The 22,156-nt window shown below is 38.8% G+C and overlaps 2 protein-coding genes across 5 annotated transcripts in view; one reads left to right on the forward strand and one right to left on the reverse strand.

Annotated features, from left to right (window-relative positions):
- LOC134743655 (uncharacterized) overlaps window positions 1–7,610 on the reverse strand; it is a 92,594-nt gene extending 84,984 nt beyond the window's left edge. For 2 of the 4 annotated variants that reach the window (XM_063677236.1, XM_063677234.1), the window contains exon 1: window positions 6,080–7,610. In XM_063677236.1, the coding sequence (XP_063533306.1) occupies window positions 6,080–6,996 (917 nt within the window). In that variant the 5' untranslated portion in view covers window positions 6,997–7,610. The remainder of the gene's footprint in view (window positions 1–6,079) is intronic. The other 2 variants (XM_063677237.1, XM_063677238.1) reach the window with 1 other exon arrangement.
- Window positions 7,611–8,313: 703 nt separating this feature from the next.
- LOC134743649 (U3 small nucleolar RNA-associated protein 18 homolog) lies at window positions 8,314–22,156 on the forward strand. The gene is made up of 2 exons (XM_063677229.1): window positions 8,314–8,519; window positions 20,830–22,156. The coding sequence occupies exons 1-2, from the start codon at window positions 8,437–8,439 to the stop codon at window positions 22,121–22,123; spliced, it is 1,377 nt and encodes a 458-aa protein (XP_063533299.1). The 5' UTR covers window positions 8,314–8,436; the 3' UTR covers window positions 22,124–22,156.

The raw sequence follows: 22,156 nt of genomic DNA on the forward strand, positions 1-22,156 counted from the left end.
CGTTAACACTGTTTTAACACTTGCAAAATTACGTTAGGATTCGGCCGAACTGCGAATGTTTCGTCAAGTACCTATAGGTTACCAACCATTAAAGTATTATTATTACTTTCAAACGTGTGTCTATCATCGTGTCGTGTCGTGTATTATCTAATCATGTCTATAGACTACATCCTATTAGGTAGGTATTACGCAGCGTCTTAAAACCGTCGAAAACTTGGAATTTTAAACCAAATGGTAGGAAATGCAATTTAAAAAAATGCTCAACAATCACCTTAAAAATAATTTACTTTGACCAGTCAAGTTTAATTAAATTAAATTTAAAATTGCATTTACAACAAAGTAGCCTTATAATTTCTTAGTCATCTTCAAATTTTTGTACCGAATGGGTTTTGTTTTTAGTTTTATCATGGCAAGTGCTCGTCAAGTAGTGAGACGTCAATAAACGTATTCGATTTGCTGTTGCAAACAGGTTTCTGCAACTATGCATTCGCTTTATGGTTGTCTTATTAAGTTCAATTTATATTGGTAGAAATGCTCGTAAGTAAGGGCAGTAATCGCATCGAAATACGTGCCTATTTTATTTAACAATGAATTTAACTCTATTTATGGACTAAGAATTTTAGGTAAAAACTTTAGTAGGTGTTACACCGACCTACTAGGTATACGCGGGAGTCGCGGGACTAAGAAACCCACTCCTTTCCAAAGAAGCATTTTGTTATTAGGTACACTGCCCTAAGTGAATGAGTGAGTAAATATTTTTTATTGCTCCCATAACAATACATTTTACATGTAAAATTACAAAGAAATTAAGAAGAAAATTATGACTAGGTAACACCAGGGGGTCTAATAGCTAAAAAGCGATCTGTTCCTAGCAACTGCATTCCCTACTGGATACTGTGTAGTGTAGCTAGGGTTGCCAACTGTGATCCAGAGATTAGCGGTACATTTACGATCACATTACTCGCGGTATATTCAAGTAAAATTACACGCTTTAAAATTATTGTAACATGCAATTCAACGCTCGTTTTGGTGCTGATAATCTATTCTAGTCTGAAAACGGGACAATCGGCGTCCCGCGTGGACCCCTTGCGGGACGCATGCTCTAGGGCCCCAGAAACGGGACGTCCCGCATATAGCGGGACGGTTGGCAACCCTAAGTGTAGCCCTAGCTCTACTAGATATTCATAGAGAGAAACAGCTATAATGATGATCTAACATTAAACCAATGATAAAACGATTTTCTTTTGTCTTTTTGTAACTAACCAGGGGGGTGCGAAACTCTTCCTTTCGGGCATTGAACTTGACGCCCTTTTGCGTGTACGACCACAGATGAGATAATTACTTGAATTTTGACAACCCTAAATAGATAGATACCTACCTCTAGATAGTACCATACATAAGAAAGGGACAGCATGATTCGTCCCTGAACCGCTGCCAAACTTCGGTTTTGTAGGAAGTTTCCTTTCTGTATGGTAGTACTATTACTTATTCTGTGCCAAAAGTCTTGACTTCAAACAGAAAAGAAAGACAATGACTTTGCTTAAATTATGATAATTGACAACTGTTAATGTCAAAGATTTTTGGCCTTGTTAAGTTGTTACTAGGGAATGCAATAACCGACCAAAGTTCATAACCGGTTTCGGTTATAATCAGTTACGGTTATTTTCGACAAAAAATTATAAATTTACAACCAAGTAATCAAAAAATTACAAAAATAAAGGTACCTTATTAGGGAATGTGAGTATAAGTCTTCGTTTTTTAATAAAACACACAAAATATAGTAAAATTGAAAATATGACCTTGGACGTGGTACAATATTCACTCAAAATATTTCATAAATAGGGCAAGTAAATTCGGTATATTTCGTTACTAAAGTACACAAATGACAAAAGTTATAGTCACAGATAAAAAAGGTAAGATTTCGTAGTCATTAGAAGATCAATTCATAGAATTTAAGTCATAAATTAGCCGTAAGGCCGTAACCCGTTATTCGAGTTTCCAATAATCGGTTATGAATTTTTGACAAAATAATCGGTTATCACCGAATATTTCGGTTAAGGTTATAACCACGGAAGAAAGAATGAGCGCGCCGCGTTATAACCGAAAGCATTCCCTACTTGTTACATTGGAATAAGATGGTGTAACTTTACACCATTGTATACTTATACAATATTTTTTTTTGATGTTGATCTCTGCTATCCTAAAACGAAAAGGATTTTGAAATGTTATCATGCCAAAAATTATGAGAATGGTAATGGAATGGTGGTTGCTTACTATGCCCTTTAAAATTGTTGTTCAAATTAACCAGTTACTTATACTGGGATTTTTTTAGTTGAATCAACATACTACTACCATATTTTACTTTCCCTTTTAGGCTCAACTGCACTTTAGCTGACGCCAGCCTATCGTCTATCTATATGTCCTTGTCCTACACTGCATAGCTAGGAATGTACTGACAACTGAATGCGCCAGAGCCGTGTTGAGGGAAATTTGTATGGCAACTTTAACATTTTTTTTCTCGAAAACTATGGGGTTCCGCACCATAGGACTTGGTGGGGAGATTGCTTATGATGAGTACTTTCTATAAAAAAAATATGAGCCCCGAACTCCGCGTCAGCTAAAGTGCAGTCGAGCCTTCCTTATGATGAGTACTTTCTATAAAAAAAATATGAGCCCTGAACTCCGCGTCAGCTAAAGTGCAGTCCTTTCTTATTTTATTCAATAAGAATACCTATTCTTGTATCTTTAACAATAATGTGGTAGGTATATGGTCATTGTTGTACATGTTATTGCATACAGTGCCCCTTTTTTTTTGAAGGTCTGTGCTATTGAAGTTACTTACAGTGAGAATTATAGATTTGAATGTGTAAGTAATATTAAAATATTATTATATTTGTGGAAGTGAACAAATATGTATATTCTTATGATTACATGATACTGCATACTAAATTTAGGTAATGATAATGTAATCACTATCTTGGGTTGTCTATAATTTTGCAAAGCTTATTAGGTAACTTGTCTTGTCTCTGTACTAGGGCTCCCGGTATCCGTGTTACACGCCGATACGAATACCCGTGTTCTTAAGCCCGGCGGTACTAAGAACCCGGTTTACACGGAACCGCCGGGATTCGAAAACGTTTCGAAGGAACGTTCCCAAGAAACGTATCTCAGACACGTATCTCCGTTTACACGGGTACTTAAGACCGTTCCGAACGGGTCCAAATACTCCGAACCAGTTTGAGCCAATGTACAATGGTAACAAGGTCCACTATTATTATGTTGACTTCAGATGAATTCGTTTGTCGTACGATGTTTAAAGTGAAGCTTTTATTCTATCGCCCCAATTTATTAAGTTAAGATTAAAACCGCGATTTTAATACCGTAAATCGAATTAATTTCCGATTTTTTTTAGTTAAATGCCTACAATCCGAAAAAAGTTTCACTTGCATCGTGGTTTCATAAAACCGCACAATTACTTTTTTTTTAAATTGTTTTTAACCGTATTGATAAAACATAGGTACTGAGCCATCTTCCTAATCTTCCTATGTTTAATAGTAGGGATACATAATTTTTATTTTAAACTATTTATATCATTTAATAAAACCGATTGCTTCTAAGCTAATTACAAAAATTTGATATCGATCATAGTTTTTTTTTATAATTACATAATGGTATAGTATTTTCGTTAATAATAGGTGTGCAGACAGAATACAATATTAATTAAAAATAACAGTTTAATTATTTGGTGGTTATTTTTATCTCGGATCTATTACTGCTTTGCGAAAACAACAAACCTGCCAACGGCGCAAAAAAGTTATAAGTAGGTACACAAAAGCGGGATTATCGAGTAATTTTACCCAAGAACCATAAAAACCCATACTACCTTGGATAACTTGCGAAAATATTGCTAATTACATTAAGATAGATCTTTAAATTGGTAATCATTCATAATTCACTTTGGTCACTTTCGCACTAGCGTTCAGGTAATAAACTTAAATGCGCACGTTGCCGACCGGTGGTCCATCCATCCATTGTTTTCCAATATCCTTTTGTTTGTCATCGTCGAAAACATGTAGGTTCCCAAACTATTATCACAAGTGTCACCGCCAATTACAAGCTTTATGTCGTTGTAATAAGGTCAAAACATCTGCACAAGAAAATGTTTTTAATTGTTTTGTAGCTGCACCGCACTAAAAAGCGTTTTACTGTGGTAAGAGGTACCTAAAGTAAAAACAATTAGAATTTATTGAGAAGGTGCAATTTTATCAAGTTGATTTAAAGTGTTTATTAATAACTATAGCGACCCGCCCCGGCTTCGCATGGAGAGTCAAGCATAATAAAATACATTCTGTAACAAGTATTCACTTCGGAAGCCTAATCATACTAAGAGTTCAATGTCCATTTATCTGTCACCACTCACTAGGCTGTATATCATGAACCGTGATAGCTAGACAGTTGAAATTTTTACAGATGTATTTGTACGGAACCTTCGGTGGGCGAGTCCGACTCGCACTTGTCCGGTTTTTTTAAAAGTTAATAATGTGTTAATTATTCTTAAAATATAGACAGACAGCCATCGCGCACTTTTTTGTAGACCAATGAAAGAGAGACAAGTCCACCATACATAGATATCAAATAGATTAGGCAGCGTTTTCGATTAAGCCAGCGTGATTTTTTCTAACTTCATTAGCAAACATCGTCATATTTCTACCAATTTAAACAAAACCTTAACAAAATATACACAAACATTCCCAAAGAAAAACTTCATTCATAGGTGAGGTCTGGTTATCGCGAACATACAGACAGACATACGGACCCGGCGGGGGACTTTGTTTTATAAGGTTTACCTACATTATATGACAAGAAATACAATTTCATATCATGTTCTTAAATTAAACTTAAAATAAAGAAGCAAGTTAAAATTGTATTTTTTTATAAATACTTACTTAATGCCAATTTCGAACATTAGTTTGACTTCCTGCCTACATACAGAACTCGATGGTTCTAATATTCTTTTTAAATAGGTACTAGCAGGTTTTTATATTATATTGCTAACCCGCAACGTAAAAAAAAGTAGCTATTTAAAGTGCTATATAAAATACTATACTTTGATAAGAAGCGTGAATACTCTTAATACCTATTGCAAGCAAAAACTACATGCTCAAGAAAGGAGTTTCTAAACCGTTTTATTGAATTTCGACTCAATGACCCACGGAATAAGGTTAAATATGACAGAAACTCGTCATGAATCTTTTGTCTATTCATTTGTAGCTGGCGTTCGTTCCTTCGCTACTATCGTCAAGGACGTGTCCGGAGCCACGGATAAATAAGATACGTATCTTCGAATACCCGTTTATCCGTGTACACGGGTCTTAACTACACGTTTCTTAATTAAACGTGTGGAACGGGCCAGAAAACCGTTTACGTATTATTCGGAAACGGGTATTCGAAACGTGTAAACGAAACACGGATTCGACCGCGAGCCCTACTCTGTACTGATAACTAAGATATAGGGTAAGCAATTTATGATAAATTACCTAATTAGTACCAATATAAATTTGTTTTTTAAGATTGTGAACAAATAAAATCCAACAAATTCTCTTTTAAACAACAAATTCTGTGTTGTTTAAATGATGTTTAATTCAGTTCCATGTTGTTTCTGTTTTAAGGTCATTGAGGTCTACATAGTAGACTACAAAATGGGACCCTGACTCAGGAACATCGTCTGAGGAACATTAATTACCAAACTGTAAGCAGTAAATTTGCTGATTTCATTTAGTTTTAAGGTGTAGAAGGGAATTGTACAAATAAATTATTAGTATATATAATAAAAATTCGCCTTGAGTCTGCAGTAATTCTTGAAAAACTTGCACTATAAATTAATCCATTACCATTGGCTTGCCCTTTTTCCATCACTTGGAGTCAGAGCAGCATGCTTTTTATCCCACCTCTCTCATTCATCATCTCATCATTCTCAAGAAATGAATCAATACAGCCGAAAAATGAGTATTCAAAAATAAAGGATAACCCAACTTGCACCTAAAAAATTATACTAGAAAAGATGAAATTCTGAACTTACCTTATATACAGGACTGATGTGCCACTCACTATTCTTCTCCAACCTAAAGGCACTATAATTGTTTGAGAAGATTCACTTTGCGCAGTCCTACTGCTGAGTTCTGAGGAGTCTGGTTGTGGAGCTGTCGATGGCAGCACCGCCAACACCAGCCCGTCCGGTGTCCGCACTAACTGCGGGCCTTCACTCTCACTCACTCGGCTCACACCCACTTGCTGATTCAATATACTTATACTTTGATTCACTATTGACTGGTGAGATACACTTTGTTCTAAAAATTGATAGTTCACAAAACTCTTGTCCACTAATTCTCTGTCACTATTTCTTCCTTCACTATTCACCGAGCCACTCTCCGTGAACTGATTGAAACCATGCTGTACTACAATTGGTTGCAACGGCACAGCATTATCAGACACCCCAGGAACGGGGCATCTGGTTTGATATGTCGCTAACTCCCCTGATTCTAATGGTACTCTTGAATTGTAACTTTCTACACCACAGACTTCTGAATTAATTGAACTATTACTACAGTCTCTTCGCACAACAATATTACTTTGTCTCTCGACTGACTTGTTCTCATCAAGTTTTAAACTTTCTTTCAGAAATTGTTGAGCGACAGGAAAGAAATCAGTTCTCTGGACCAAACTATCACCTGAGCCATAAGTGCTAAGCTTGCCATCATTGTTCAAGGGCTTGTAGAAGATGGTGTTGGGCGGGTTTCGGTCCGCCGCGTCGCTCTGCGTTCTATAGAGCGCGTTGCGGGGCAGCGCGACGGGCAGGTCGTGCGGGTACAGCGGCGGCAGCTCGGCGGGCACCGCGGCGCCGGGCTCTAGCTGGCGCGAGTCCGCCACGTACACCAGCACGCGCGGCGCGCCGGGCACGCCTCGCGTGGCCGCCGGAGTCGCGGGCTTGCTGGCCATCCCGCACGCACATCACACTCCGCGCGAGCCGGCTGCTCACTAGCTGAACGCTGGACGCGACCCTCCGGAGCGGGCGCCGCTCCGAGCATCGCTGTCGGGCCTCCGATCATCGCTCCGCGACCTCTCCGTACCGCGGAGGCGCCGCACCATCCTCGACCGAACGTTTCGATTCGATTGTCATGAAGCGTATCTGTGATGTTTTTATGATGGTCTAAACGAACGGTCCTAATATTTTATGGGGGTGCCCCTATCGGCCCCATTGTAAAACCTAATAGACCCCTCAGTAGAGATAATAAAATAGGTAGCACTTTTTACAACTGTTTCTTATTCATTAGTAAAACCATTGCCACACTATCCAAGGATGTAAAAAGGTCACACAATAAAAAGAGTTCGCTTCATAATCGAGCAACAAACTTATATGGCTTCCATAAACTTTGTTTTGATCGGTAACACTACACAATTTGACACCGTATAACTAATATTCGATCACTTAAAACATTTTGAAAACGATTTCATCACAAGACGGCAATACATTGAAATGAAGCACGGCGAATAACGAATGAAGAAACTAGCTCTATACTAGGAATATCTGTTGGCTAACTCTACATCTTTCTTGCATTAAAAATTAACTGGTAGAGTAAAAGAGATGCAACACTGATATAAATTGTCATCTGTCGGCCGCATTAAGAACTAAAAATGTCTGCATATCACTTCCTGCTTTATCGACAATTTCAGTAGCGTCATCTGTTACGTACGAGAAAAAACCCTCTTGTCTATGGAACAGTTGTCGAAGCCTCGTCGAAGCGGACCGTTCCAAATTTGAAGAATTATGTATTATAACAAACGTGATATAGTTGGTCAAGCAAATCTTGTCAGTAGAAAAGGGCGGCAAATTTAAAAACGTAGGCGCGAAGGGATATTGTCCCATACAAAATTTGAATTTTGCGCCTTTTTCTACTGACAAGATTTGCTTGACCAACTATATATTCCAAATGTATCGCTATGAGATAATTTTATTTTTCAAGAGGTCAAAGTTTCCGAGTAGACAGAGATAATCATACTATCTTTGTCTTACACTAGTATAAGCACCCAAAAGAAAAGGATGAGTATAGTTTTTTTGTTCTTATTTACTGACAAGATTTGCTTGACCAACTATATGTGATAGAACAGATATGCTTCTACAATATTTTAGAAGTGTTTTTTCCACGTACGCCACGATCGATTATTTCTGAACGTTACCTTTACGTGTCACTGTCAACTAACGTAGCTGTCAACTTGTGTCAGTTTCTGAGTGAAAAGTGTATACTATGTCTATGGAAAAATTAAAATACATGCAGCGTGCAGCAACTGAATACTGATTACATTATATGCTCTTTGCGTGCAGCGTGCATATTCGTTGACTGTGAATATTCTGTGTAATTGATTATAAAATTCAGAAAGATGAAGAGAAACTGGAGTAAACCTCGTGGGAATGCACGAATGAAGAAAATGCGGAATAACGATGAAGATCCCGAAGAATCAAAGTAAGTTAGAATTACTTATAGGTTACGTCGATTTTGTTGTTTCTGAGGGTAAGAAAACTAGTTTTGGAAAGTAATTTAATTATATTTTGGAGACTATTAACTGTTAGGTGAAAACTTCTGTATCTGGCTATTGGAGTGTGCAATGTTTCAAATTCGAGCGTAATTTACTATTTTTATTAGCACTCCAAAGAATGAAAACATGCTATGCGTGCTAAAGAAACCTCAATTTAAAAACTTCTATGGACGAAGGACATCGCAATATATAATACCAGACCTCATAAATAAACTCCCAACTGAATGGAAGGCAGAAATTTCATCTAATAATATTGCAAGCTATCTTAAAAGAGCATTGTTGGATCAGCTGTAAGAATATTAGTCGTAAAATTACAGACAGAGTTACATTATTGTATAATAATATTTAATAATTTCGTAACATAATTGGAGCATCCTGTACTCGAGCAAGTGCAGAACCGGTCCGAACAGAGCGGCCGGCCGGAAGAACAATAGGATAAGGAAAAAATGTGTTAATATGCGCTCAGTGCAAACGGTGTCGGATTGTTGTAATTTAAATAATAGATTACTTAAATTGAGCATGTTATGAACTTTCCTATGTTGTTGTTATATTTTATTATTGTATCAAATCTACTGCGGATGGTGTACCGAGACAAACCTTACTGGTTTAAAGGTACTTTAGTAATTAAGTTGTATATTATGTGTATTATTCTCTTTATTTATTCTTTTTCTTATGTTAGGTTTTTTATAATATGCATATAAAAGTAAAATATAAAAACACTTACAAAACAATACAAAATACATATAAACAAATTATAAAAAACCTAACCTAGGGTGCCGCCAGCAGCGGGGCAGGGCCCAAGCTGCCGGTGGTCAGGGCCGCAAAGAGAGGAACCGGCGGACTATCCGCGCCGTGTCCAAGATCACCGCCTTCTGCATCTGACCCTTGATCCAACCACCTAGCGAGAGTCTCTCAAGGTGTTGGTCGAGACTCTTCGCTATGAGACCGTTCGCTGAAACGACTATCGGGACAATGATTGTCGAATCAACATCCCACATGACGGTTATCTCGTGAGCCAAGTCTAGGTACTTACTGGACTTGTCCTTCTCGGCTTTCACGAGATTCTCATCATGGGGGATGGTGATGTCGACGAGCACGGCCCGGCGCTGCGATCGATCTATTATCACAATGTCAGGCTTATTGGCTACAATAGTCCTGTCAGTGATGATAGATCGATCCCAATAGAGCGTGGCACGTGTGTATTATTATTATTATTATTTTTGTTTTGATTTTTCTCCTTTTTAGGGGGTATTATATTTATTATGCGGGCCACGGCCAAGCATAAGAAATAATTATTAAGTGGTGTTTTCTGTTATTGTAGATGAAGTCAAAAATTTCCTAGTTATTCGGCATGTGTTTAGGATTGTAGCTTTTTGGAGGGTATGTATGATTTGGGTTGGCATGTGCAGGGTTTCCAGGCTGTTACTTAATGTTTTAGGGACAACTCCTGTGGTCGACATTACTATGGGGACTATATGTACAGTGGTGGCTTGCCACTGGCGCCTGAGTTCTATCGCTAAATCTCTATATTTTGCTAATTTTTCATTGATTGTGGACTGGATGTTGTGTGTGTTCGGGATTGCTATGTCAATTAAGAAGATGGTTTTTGTGGTCTTATCAAAGAATGTTATGTCTGGTCTATTAAAGTGAACTGTTCGGTCGGTAATAATTGTGCTGTCCCAGTATAGTTTGTGTTGCCTATTTTCGTGGATTATGGATGGTTTATACTTATAATATGGTAGTTGTTTTTCTACGAATTTGTATTTATAAGCTAGGTACTGGTGAATTATGGATGCGACTTGATCGTGGCGGTGTTTATAATCTGTCTGAACTATGGTTTTGCATGCTCCTGTTATATGTTGGATCGTTTCCGGGGCACTATTGCAATGTCTACATGAATCACTTTGATGGGCTAATTCTTTGGTTATGTGTTTCCTGTAATTTCGGGTGGCAATGACCTGGTCTTGTATGGCTAGCATAAAGGCTTCTGTCTCCGGGAAGAGTTTGCCTCATTTCAGCCAAGAATTTGACAATTCTCTGTCGACAAATTCTTGGTTGAGATCGGCTATATGTCTACCATGAAGCGCTTTCTGTGCCCAGTCTGATGTTTTCTGTTGTACACTGACTGTTTGTTCGTTGCTCTGCGTGGTTCTGTCTTGTAGGTTAAGGGGTGTATAACGGTTATCTATTTCAACTGTGTATGTGTGTAACTGTGATTGTTCGGCTTTTGAATGAAAGTAGCATCGGAGTGTCGTTATTTGTTTATTATGCAAGTTCTGTAAATCTATCAGGCCTCTTCCTCCTACTTGCCGTGGCAAAGTTAGTCTTTGAGTACAGGATTTTGGATGATGCTTTCGGTGCTTTGTTAGGTTTGTATTGATGATGCGTTGCAGGTTTTTAATGTTTGATTGTGCCCAACTTATTATACCAAATGAATATGTAACAACCGGAATGACGAAAGTGTTTATGGCTTTTATGGTATTTTTTGAATTAAGGTGACATTTTAGGATACCAGAAAGTCTGTGTTTAAATTTCCGAGTGAGTTCCTGTTTTGTCTGCTTTTGATGAATCTGGCCGGATTGATGAAAACCTAAGTATTTATATACATCTTGCTCGGTCATGGGGTCTATTTGATCTCCTGTGTCTAAGGTATAAGGGTTACTTTGAATTTGGGCTCTATGTATCGAATAAACTTTGCATTTGTCTACACCAAATTGCATGCCTATATCCTTAGAAAATTCTTGAGTAATATCAGCCAGTTGGAACAATTCTGTAATATTATCAGCAAAAAGTTTAATGTCATCTACGTACATGAGATGAGATAATGTGTGATACGAATCATCGTATTTAAGTCTGAAACCTATCTTCGCCTGGTCCAACAGTTCAGACAGTGGATTCAAGGCCATACAGAACCACAATGGGCTCAAAGCATCCCCTTGGAAGATGCCTCTACGAATACGAATCGGTTCAATAATTGATGGTTCTTGTTGCTTTAAAGTTAATGTAGTCTGCCAATTGTTCATAGCTGTTTGTAGGAATTGAATTAATGAAGGGTGAATTTTATAGCGTTTTAAAATGTATATGAGCCAGCTATGGGGTACTGAGTCGAATGCTTTTCGGTAATCTATATACATAGCGTGAAAGTTTTGTTTACGTTTCGAAGCGTAGTTCATGGCTACTGCATCTATGATCAATTGCTCTTTACACCCCTGGCTATTTTTCCTACAGCCTTTTTGCTGCTCATTGAGTATACTATTTCGTGATAGGTGGGTATAAATTGTTTCACTGATGCATGCTGTTAGGATTTTGTAAATGGTTTGTAAGCAGGTAATTGGCCGGTATTTTGCAGGGTTAGAAGTATCATTATCTTTGGGTAGCAAGTAGGTGCGGCCCTGTGTAATAAATGTAGGCATTGTGTGAGGAGATTGAATAAACTGGTTTAAGAATTTATGAACAAACGGGTGTGTATAGGTGAGTTTTTTGTACCAGAAGTTATGTATATTATCTGTTCCAGGAGATTTCCAGTTGTGTGTTCTTTTAATTACCTGTATAAACGTATCGATGGGTATGTGATCGAATTCCATGCTCGGGATGGCAGATGTATTCTCTGCAACACTGCCGTCGTTTATCCAAGTGGCGTTGTCGTTGTGCAGGATCGGCTTCTCCCATATGTCCGCCCAGTATTGTCGTATTGTCTCTGTAGGTGGAGTGTCTGTACTCTGTTGAAGACTATGGTAGGTAGAATCGTTTGATGAAATTTTCCTGTAGAAATTGCTCTCGTTGTTTTCAAATAGCGCATTTTGCGCTTTTCTATCTGTGCAAGTTACGTACCTTTTTAGTCTGCTAGCTGCTGTATTTAATTTTTGCTTGAGTGTATCCAAAAAGTGTTCTGGTTCGGTGTTGGGATTTTCAAATGTAGCGTGTGTGTGAAAAGTGTGTCTAATTGTCTCTACTGCCAAAAGTATTCTCCTACTTCTATTGCCTCTAATATACTGCGTTAAGCGACCTATGTCTGCCCTGTACTTACTTATCTTAGATTCTAATCTAAGTTGCTACCTAGGTTTTTTAGTTTTTCTTGTGTTATTGATGCCAGGTGGTCTATCAAGTTTTACTCCTATGTACGTAGCTGCTGTATATGCTGCAGTGTATATGACACTTTGTACCAAACTAAAGTCTGACTCATGGGAAATATATTGTGGTATAACAGTGCTGTCTAGGTATTTAACAGTTGATGTAAGCTTACGAGATACTCTTAGTTTTGGAATATGTGGTCTATGTGTAGGATTTATGTTTTTAAACTTATTTAAGTTCTCACTAAATATTGCCCTAATTTCTTCTTCGTCTATATTAAGTAAATTTTGTCGTCTGTTGTCTGTCTGTCCTAATTATAGTGTGTGTTCGGTCTAACAATTCTGTTTCGGTATTGGTTTGTGTGCTTCCTTCGTCCTGCTGTACGGCATCTAAGCCCTCAAAAGAATTCTGTGTGTCAACATTAATTATGGACCTATCCATTGCTGTTTGGACTTCGTCTTGTGTGTCATTGCATTCGAGTATATCTGTCGCTCCTATTTCAGTTCTGACCTGGTTCTTAATCGTTTCAATTCTCGCTAGGCTTAGTAGTTTGTTATTGACTATGGCTCTCCTTTGGTCAGCTATGCGCTGTTCTGATAAGTGTGATAATTGAGGGAAATGGGATGTAAATTTTTTATGTAACTTTTTTCTGTAGGCTGTCATGTTCGTTTCTACTTCAGTAACTTCGAAATAAAACTTGATGATCATTTCATTAACGTCGGGTGACCATGCCATCCGCCCCCCTGTTTGAATGTTGCTAACACATAGTGAGGGGTAAAATGATTGTGAGCTAAGTGGCTGGTTACGGGACATTTGTGTGGTGAGGGAGTTTGTTCGATCAAAATCGTTTATGGTCTCTAAATGTCTTTCGACTTCTACTCGGATTTCATTCAAAGTTGTTTGTTGTAGTAATTTATTACTTAATATTGCTCGGCGTTGGTCTCCTACTCTCTGCCTAGATGCATTCATATCGGGGAATTTTTCTTGGAACTGTTTATGTAATGGCTCTAAATATCCACGTTGAAGTGTCTCTAGTTTGCTTGTGATTAAATATGTACGCCAGATAAACCTATTCATTTCTTCTGTCCACCTTTTTCGCGTACGCGTCGTATTTGTAGTGGGTGCAGAATTAACGGCGTATGCCTCCTGCACAACATCTACAGACGCTAGAGAAGTTGCTGGTGATGATGGCAATGATTGTGAGGGGTGATAGTTATCAGAGTAATGAGATGAGCTGGGTGATTGAAATAAGCTATGGATGGATGAAGTTGGTGATGAGGGATGTGAGATGGCGGTGATGGCTTCGGGCATGTCCTTGTTGTCTGCATCAGGATTCGCTCGAGTAAATCTAGTCCTGTTATTACGGCCAGATACTGAAATAGGACCTTGCAAAGATTCCATACCATCACCTGAATCGGCTGTAGCATCTACATCGGTAGCCCGCCTGCTCAGCTCCCGATGACCGGCTGTAACAGATTGTTCGATGGGAGCCCGCCTGCTCAACTCCACATCGCCGTTGGATCGCATGCTGTGGCATCCAGCAACGGCTCCAGATGCGCCCCGACGATTACCCTCGGGCAGCGGCCCTGGACGTAGTTTTCTTGATCTTAACTGCATTACCTATTATAAAGAACGAAGAAGGACAGAGAACAGAAAGGAAAAAGAAGAAAGGACAGGAAAGTTGGGATCTTGGTTTGGGAAGGGTAAGCCCAGGTGAAATTGGCAAATGTCATTGTATCTCCCTTATTGGGGTGTGATCTTGGTGTTTTGATCTGGTATAATAGTATCACCAACCCTTAAGCCCGCCCACCACGGCAAGGTGATCCCTTTGGGGGGTTATTATTATTATTTGTATCTCATATAAACTCACGGGTATATACATCCCGTTCATTTGATAGGCGTGCGTGGGGATACAGATCCAACACGTAGAGGCCCTTTGGAGAAGTTTGCTGTTATGTAATACACCTGCTAGAACCCATTCACGGGTACAAATAGATACCCGTAAATCGGTTCCAACAGGCGTAGGGGCTATTATAAAAACAGTGGAAAAGAGTGCCGGTTATGGTGTTGAAGTTTGGCTGGTCAAAAGATTGGGCTATTGCTGAGAGGTCCGGACACCTGCCATAACAATGTTGTACACGTTATCGAGGCAGGCGGTGACTCGCCGCTGACTAGATGGGCCCCTGAAACTGCCGTCGTGAAGACGACCAGGAGCAACACCGGTGTGAGCGGCTCAGGGGTGTCGAGAGGTGTGCGCCGCTTTCTACCCAGTGGCTGTTACCAGCCACTGTGCCAACTCGCGTCTTATGCATCTTTCACTTCCACCCCTGGAGCATATAGCTCTAGCGACTCCTCTCTGGACAGCCAATGAAGGCAAGCCAGAGCTGAGAGTCCTGCGGGTCCCCTTGGGGTCCACTCCGACCGACGAAGACACGCCGGAGACGGAGACCCTGACCGACTCTCGGGAGCACTCGGGTCCGTGGGGTCGTTACTCCCCAACAGCTCGCCACAAGCTGCCCTGCGGGTTTATTATTATTATTATTATAGCCCTTTATTCCATAAGAAGTTTTATATGGTTTTTGTATTTGTAATTTAAATGTTATCTTCTATGTGGATCCCTCTTTGGGTGTAGGCCTCCTCCAATTTTATCCAATCATCTCTCTGCTTCGCTTTCTCCATCCATTGTTTTCCAGCTGTATGGACTATGTCATCTGTCCACCGTTTTTTTGGTCTTCCTATGGACCGTTTGCCTGCTGGTGCTTTCCATTTAGTGGTTATGTTGGTCCACCTTTTGTCAGTCATTCGGGCTACATGTCCTGCCCAGCCCCATTTAAGTTTTAAAGCACTTGTGAGGGCATCAGCAACCTTTGTTTTTTCTCTTATTGTTGTGTGTTTTATTTTTTGTATCTTCCTGAGTCCCATCATACTCCTTTCCATGGCTCTCTGTGTTGATCTTATTTTTTCTTTTACTTTATTTGTGTACACCCATGTTTGTGAACCATAGATCAGGCATGGCAGAAGACATGTGTCACTCACTACTTTCTTTAGGTTCAGGCTGTAGTCACCCTTAAGAATTTCTTTTAGTGATCAGTACTTATTCCAGGTAATATTCGCCCTTCTCGTAACCTCTTCTTCGTTGCTTGATTTTGAGAATGATACCTGCTTTCCTAGATATATGTAGCTATTTACATACTCAATTGTTTTATTTTCCACAGTTATAGGTTTTTCATAGCTATTGGTCATTACTTTAGTTTTACTAGTATTCATCTCAAGTCCAACTTTACAGCTTTGTTCGGTTAGTGACCTTACCATATTTTCTAGGCTTGTGGCGGATTCTGAGAATAGCACTATGTCGTCCGCAAATCGTAAGTGGTTTAGGTAACGACCATTTATCCTTATTCCGGTGTTTCTCCAGTCCAGATTCCTGAATACTTCTTCTAACACAGCGATGAAAAGTTTGGGTGAGAGAGGGTCACCTTGCCTCACCCCACGTTCTATTTTTATTTCTTCTCCTCTTCTATCAAGTTTCACTGTGCTAGTGCAGTTTTTGTATACATTTTTGAGTATGTTGATGTATCTAGTGTTGACCTGAGCTGATTCCAGTGCATTCCATATAGAGTTGTGGCTTATAGTGTCGAAGACCTTGCTGTAATCTATGAAGCATATATAAATTGGTACATTAAACTCTTTGTATTTTTCCAATATTTGTTCCAACGTGTGTATGTGATCCATAGTGCTAAACCCAGAGCGGAAGCCTGCTTGTTCTACCGCTTGCATATTGTCGATTGCTTTGGTTATTCTCCTTAGAATGATCGAAGTAAATAGCTTGTATGTGCTAGTTAGAAGGCTAATTGGCCTATAATTTCCTATATTCAAGGGGTCACCTTTTTTGTATATAAGGATTGTCTGAGTTTCCCCACTGCTTAGGTATCTCGCCTGTGTCTAATATTAGATTAAACAGTCTTGTTAGGTAGTTAAGGAGTATCGGTCCTCCTATTTTTATTGATTCGTTAGTTATGGAGTCAGGGCCTGGACTTTTTTCATTCTTTAGGAGTTTTATGTGGTTATACACTTCTTTCTCCTGTATACAGAGATCTTCTCTGAAAGTTGTGTTGTCGTAGCTGGTTTGTTTTGATTGTCCATCACTCTCTCTTCTTTTGTAAAGGTTTTTGTAGAAATTTGTTGCGGTGTCTATTACATCTTCTCTCGATTTTGTTTCAGTTCGATCTTCTTTTAGTTTTTGTATCCATGTGTTATATGTTTTTAGTTCTTTCCAGGCACGTTTCGTACTTCTGAACCTCTTAAGGTTTTGGGTTATTATAACTTTTCTGTGGTTACTGTAATCTTTTCTGATTGATTTGCTAACTTGCTTAAATATTGTGCTAAGCTCATGCCTTATTGCTCTGTTTTTATTTTTGGTATGAATTAACTCTGTTCTTCTTTTTATTAATTTCTTAGTACGGCTGCTGAATATTTTGTTCTCCTTGGTTGCATTAGTTTTTCCTTCTGTCTTTAAGCTTGTTTTGATGGCAGTTTCTATCATATTGTAGTAGGCTTGCGCATTATTGGGTTCCATTTGGGGGTCCAAGTTGGTGTCTAATTCTCTTAAGTAGTTATTTATTTCGTCACTGGATTTTAGAGTTTTATGCAACATATGAAAGCTTCTTCTTTTTAGCGTCTGACTTGATAGTATGAGTGTCGCTCGTATAGGCCTGTGGTCACTCGGGAACTCTATCTTGCTTAATACCTCTATATTGTTTACTAGGTGCTGTTTGTTACACAGAATGTAGTCAATTTCGTTTTTTGTTTTGTGACCCATGTCCATCTGCGGCTATCCTTTTTTTTGAAGAGGGTGTTAGTTATGGAAAGTTGGTACTCTTGTGCATGTTCTATAAGTCGCTCTCCTCTTCTGTTCCTTTCCCCATAGCCATGATGACCCATAATAGCATTTTCTTCTTTTGTTGGAAACCTGTCAGTTGAGATGCACTTCGAAACCTGCGCTGTCGAGTGCATCGGCGCCGACCTCATTGTGGTGTGCATTTACAGACCTCCTAGCGGTGACGTACAATTATATTTTTCTAAGCTAACCGAATTATTAAATATGACAATCATGCAAAATTACAAGATCTTGTTAGTCGGTGATATGAACATAGATTTGTTGACAAAATGTAGCCAGACATGTAAAATGAATGATATAATCAAACAATATGGATTTAGACAATTAATTAATATGCCTACTAGAATAAGCACTTTATCTAGCACTTGTATCGATCACGCCTTTACTAATGTTCCGAAATCTGACATCCAAAGTGTATCTTGTATTGAGCTTAACTTGTCTGACCACGTAAGCATAAATGTCTCTGTAAATATTAAAAATAACTTGAATACAAGTAATCATGTATTAAAGCGAACCTTTTCAAATAGCAACATAAATAATTTTATTTTAAATATGGAACAATATAATTGGGTTGAAATTTATGATAAAAATATATGTCCTGGTGCTAAGATAGGTTTAGTTATGAACGTAATTAAGCATTATTTTGACATATGTTTCCCACTTAGAAAACAGTTGGTAAAAAACAATGTGAGTACCTGGGTTACCGAAACGGTTCGACAAATTCGTTACCGAATACACAAACTTAAGTTAGAAATATCTAAAGCGCCTAACGCTAGCGGGATACGCCCGACCCTTGAAAAAATGGAAGTACTGTATTGGTCCACGCTGAAAACTACTCGTTGTGAATATGTAAACAGTCGGATAGCTAGATCGAATGAAAACTTGTCTCGGTGCATATGGCGCATAATCGCCTCCGAAACATGCAAAAACTCAAATAAGAATAATAGTGCCATAAACGTATTTATTTCTAAATCAGCTGGTGAGAGCGATAACGCACGCGCCGCCGCTGCCGCCGACCGTCTAAACCGGTACTATACACAAACAAATGTAAACAAAACAAAGCCGTGTAATCGCTCTGCTCTTATCTATTTGTATAACTATTTACCAATGTATGTGCCTACATTCCAGTTTGAACCCTATACTCTAACTGAAATAGTTAATGCATTTAAAACAATTAAACGAAAAAAATCCCAAGATATAAATGACATGTCTACTTGCGTGCTGGATTATCTACCGCCGGTGGTCGTGTCATTATTCCTGCTATTATTCAATGAGTGCCTACTTAACGGAGTATACCCAGACATATTGAAACTTATAAAAGTACAACCCATATATAAGGGGAAGGGCGAAATGGAGCTCGAGAAATGTTTCCGACCAATATCTCTAATACCCATTATGTCTAAAGTGTTCGAGTATCTTATGAGTTCGTCACTTATGAGATACTTCATAGGAAATGGTTTATTAAATAAGCAACAGTATGCATATCAAGCGGGGCGGTCGACGACAGACGCGACGCGCGACGTCGTGGCGCGGACGCTGTCTCATCTCGACGCCGGGCGACAGGCCGCTGCTATTTTTTGCGATCTGTCGCGCGCCTTCGAGATGATCGACCATTCTCTGCTCCTTGAAAAATTATCTAGGTATGGTGTCGGAGGCCAGTTTCATGGCACCATACGCTCCTTTCTAAATAACCGTAAACAGAGTACATGCGTTATGAACTCTAAATCGAACTTAGAAAATGTTGGTAATATTGCTGTACCGCAGGGATCGACAATGGGAAATGTCCTATTTTTGATCCTGGTAAACGACATCTCATCGGCAAGTCCCGATTTGGAGTTCATAACGTATGCCGATGACACATGCATCCTGGTAAGTGCTGACAACCTTCAAATTTTGAATTCTAGGGTCCAAATTGCTATGCAACGAATATCTCAATGGTTTGCTGCAAACGGAATGCTATTAAATTTAGAAAAAACCAATATTTTATATTTCCAGCTTAGACATAACATCAACAACAAATTAGTTATAAAGCTAAATGACATCGAGGTACCACAAGTTAAAGAGGTAAGTTACCTAGGCTTCATCCTGGATTCCGGTCTCACGTGGTCCCCTCACATCGACCGTATGTGCGACAAACTGTCTTCCGCTTGCTATGCGCTTTCAAGAATAGCACCGACCTTGACACATGAAAATGTGATAAAAGCGTACTACGGATATTTTCATTCTGTTCTTATTATGGGTGCTGACCTGTGGGCGACGGCGGCTGACCGCGAAAGGCCTTTCAAATTACAAAAACGTGCTGTTCGTATCATTAGCGGAAAGCCATATGATCATCCCGCAAAAAGTTTATTTAAACACCATAAGATTCTCACTCTTCCGAGTGTTTACATATTAACCGCATGTAAGTACGTTAGGGCAAACGTGGATCAATACGCTACCCATTCCCTGGCCCGTAGAAGTAACCGGCTAATCGTCCCGCGGTGCAGGCTTGCAAAGGCCCGAAAGTCACTTGGGATCTTAGGCCTAAAATTGTATAACTTGCTACCTGAGGAAATAAAATTAGCTAAAACGGATAAAAAGTTTGACCGAAATCTTAAAACAATGTTAACTGACTTAGCATGCTACAGCGTCGACGAATTTGTTGAAACGTGTACTAACCCTAAGTAATTTATCTCCTAATTAATATGTATAAGCAAATTTATACCTTATAAATTAAAATGACGACTTGTTACGCCATATGCGACCCTATTGTCTACTGTTTACGAACCTGCTTTGCTCAAAATATGTTTTATTTAATAATTATTAAGTTTAAGTGACATAAATACTCACTCTAGAAATGTTGTACCTACTATGTACCTACCTATTTTACCGACCTGTAAAACATTAACTTTTACCAATAAATGTCTTGTATCTTGTATCCCGATCTTTGCATTAAAATCTCCCATTAATAGCGTAGTACCTGTAGCCATTGTGTGAGCCTTTCTTAGATCGTTGTAGAAAATGTCTACTTCTTCTTCACTTGCGCTACTTGTGGGGGCATAAACTTGGATTATAAAGATATTTGTGTTATCAAATTTAAGTTGTAGTAAGGCCACTCTTTCTGATATTCCCGTGTATTTACCTGATTAAATAAAATAAAATAAATAAATACTTTTGATGCAATAATTATTGTTGAGGCCCTAAGCCTCCTGTCCATGTAGCACCCATTATTATTTCCTTAGTTTAAAAATTGTACCTACCAACTGTACCAATACCAATTTTATTTACAGGTTATCACACTTGCTCTTCCACAAATCGAAAAATATGTCAGAAAAACTGAAGTCTCAAGATGATTCAAACTCAGAGTTGGACCTGAAACCTGCATGGACAGATGATGATGACCAAAACCAGGTGGCTTCTAATCCCATGTTCAAAGGCAAAGCACAGTATGCTGACAAACTGAAACAAAAATTTGAGACAATGATGGGTACACCAAGTTGGGCAAAAATCAAACCAAAAACAGCTGATGAGGACACAGACAAAATTTCAAACAGAGTTGGACATTTAGAGTCCAAAAAGATGATACAAGCTGGTACAGGGTTAAAACCAAAGGTTTTAGAAATAAGGCCGGCTCAAGATGCAAATTCTGACACAAAAAATGAAGGCCCTAACATATATTGTGTTGAGTTTCATCCTAAGCTAAGTGTTGCACTGGTGGGTGGCTCTGCGGGGGTTGTATCTTTGCTCTCTTTATCAGCACACCAAAATAAAAAACTACATAGTTTTGAGTTGAAACAATGGGAAATTCATAATGCTAGATTCACTCCCAGTGGCACTCATGCATTTATTACATCAACTAGCCGACACAGACAGTACTGTTACTATGATCTTATAAAAGCTGTGCCAGAAATTATTGACCTGCCAAATCTTGTAAAAAATACTAAGAATTTTGAGTTGTCCAGAGATGGAAAGTATATTGCCATTTGTGGTGGATTTGATGAAGTACTTATTTTCTCAGCAACATCTAGGGAGTTGATCAGACGTTTGAAAAATAATTCAGACATTGTTTCAATATGTTTCTCAGGCACTAGTGACCAACTGTATTGTTATGGAGTTCAAGGTGAGGTTACAATGTGGGATTTATCTACATTTAGATCATACAGGAAATTCTATGATCAAGGATGTGTGAACGGTTCCATTATCACTACCAGTCCATGCGGGAGACTGATAGCCATGGGCAGTGGAGAGGGCATTGTAAATATCTATCAAACTTCAGCGCTGAAAGAGTCAACCACATATAACCCGGAGCCATTTCATGTTGTCAGCAGTTTGTGTACCAAGATAACTGGTCTCCAATTTAATCCAAGTACAGAGATAATGGCTATCATATCAAATGTTCTACCGAGTGCTGCAAAACTTGTGCACATACCTTCATATAAGATTTTCCAGAACTTTCCCACTCAAGGAAAGGATATTAGTCTCTTGAATTGTATTAGATTTTCACCTAACAGCGGTTACATGGGCGTTGGGAATGACAAGCAGCGTGCTCTACTGTACAGGCTTAAACATTACAAAAATTATTAACTTAATGTCAATATTGTCAATATAATGTTTGTA

This window comes from Cydia strobilella, chromosome 8, assembly GCF_947568885.1.
Source record: "Cydia strobilella chromosome 8, ilCydStro3.1, whole genome shotgun sequence".
Taxonomy (NCBI): Eukaryota; Metazoa; Arthropoda; class Insecta; order Lepidoptera; family Tortricidae; genus Cydia; species Cydia strobilella.

Excerpts from the sequence above, each read along its gene's own strand:
- LOC134743649 (XM_063677229.1), top strand. The coding sequence starts at position 8,437 with ATGAAGAGAAACTGGAGTAAACCTCGTGGGAATGCACGAATGAAGAAA. Across the intron at positions 8,520-20,829 it reads GAAGATCCCGAAGAATCAAA|GTTATCACACTTGCTCTTCC; the intron begins GTAAGTTAGAAT and ends TTTTATTTACAG.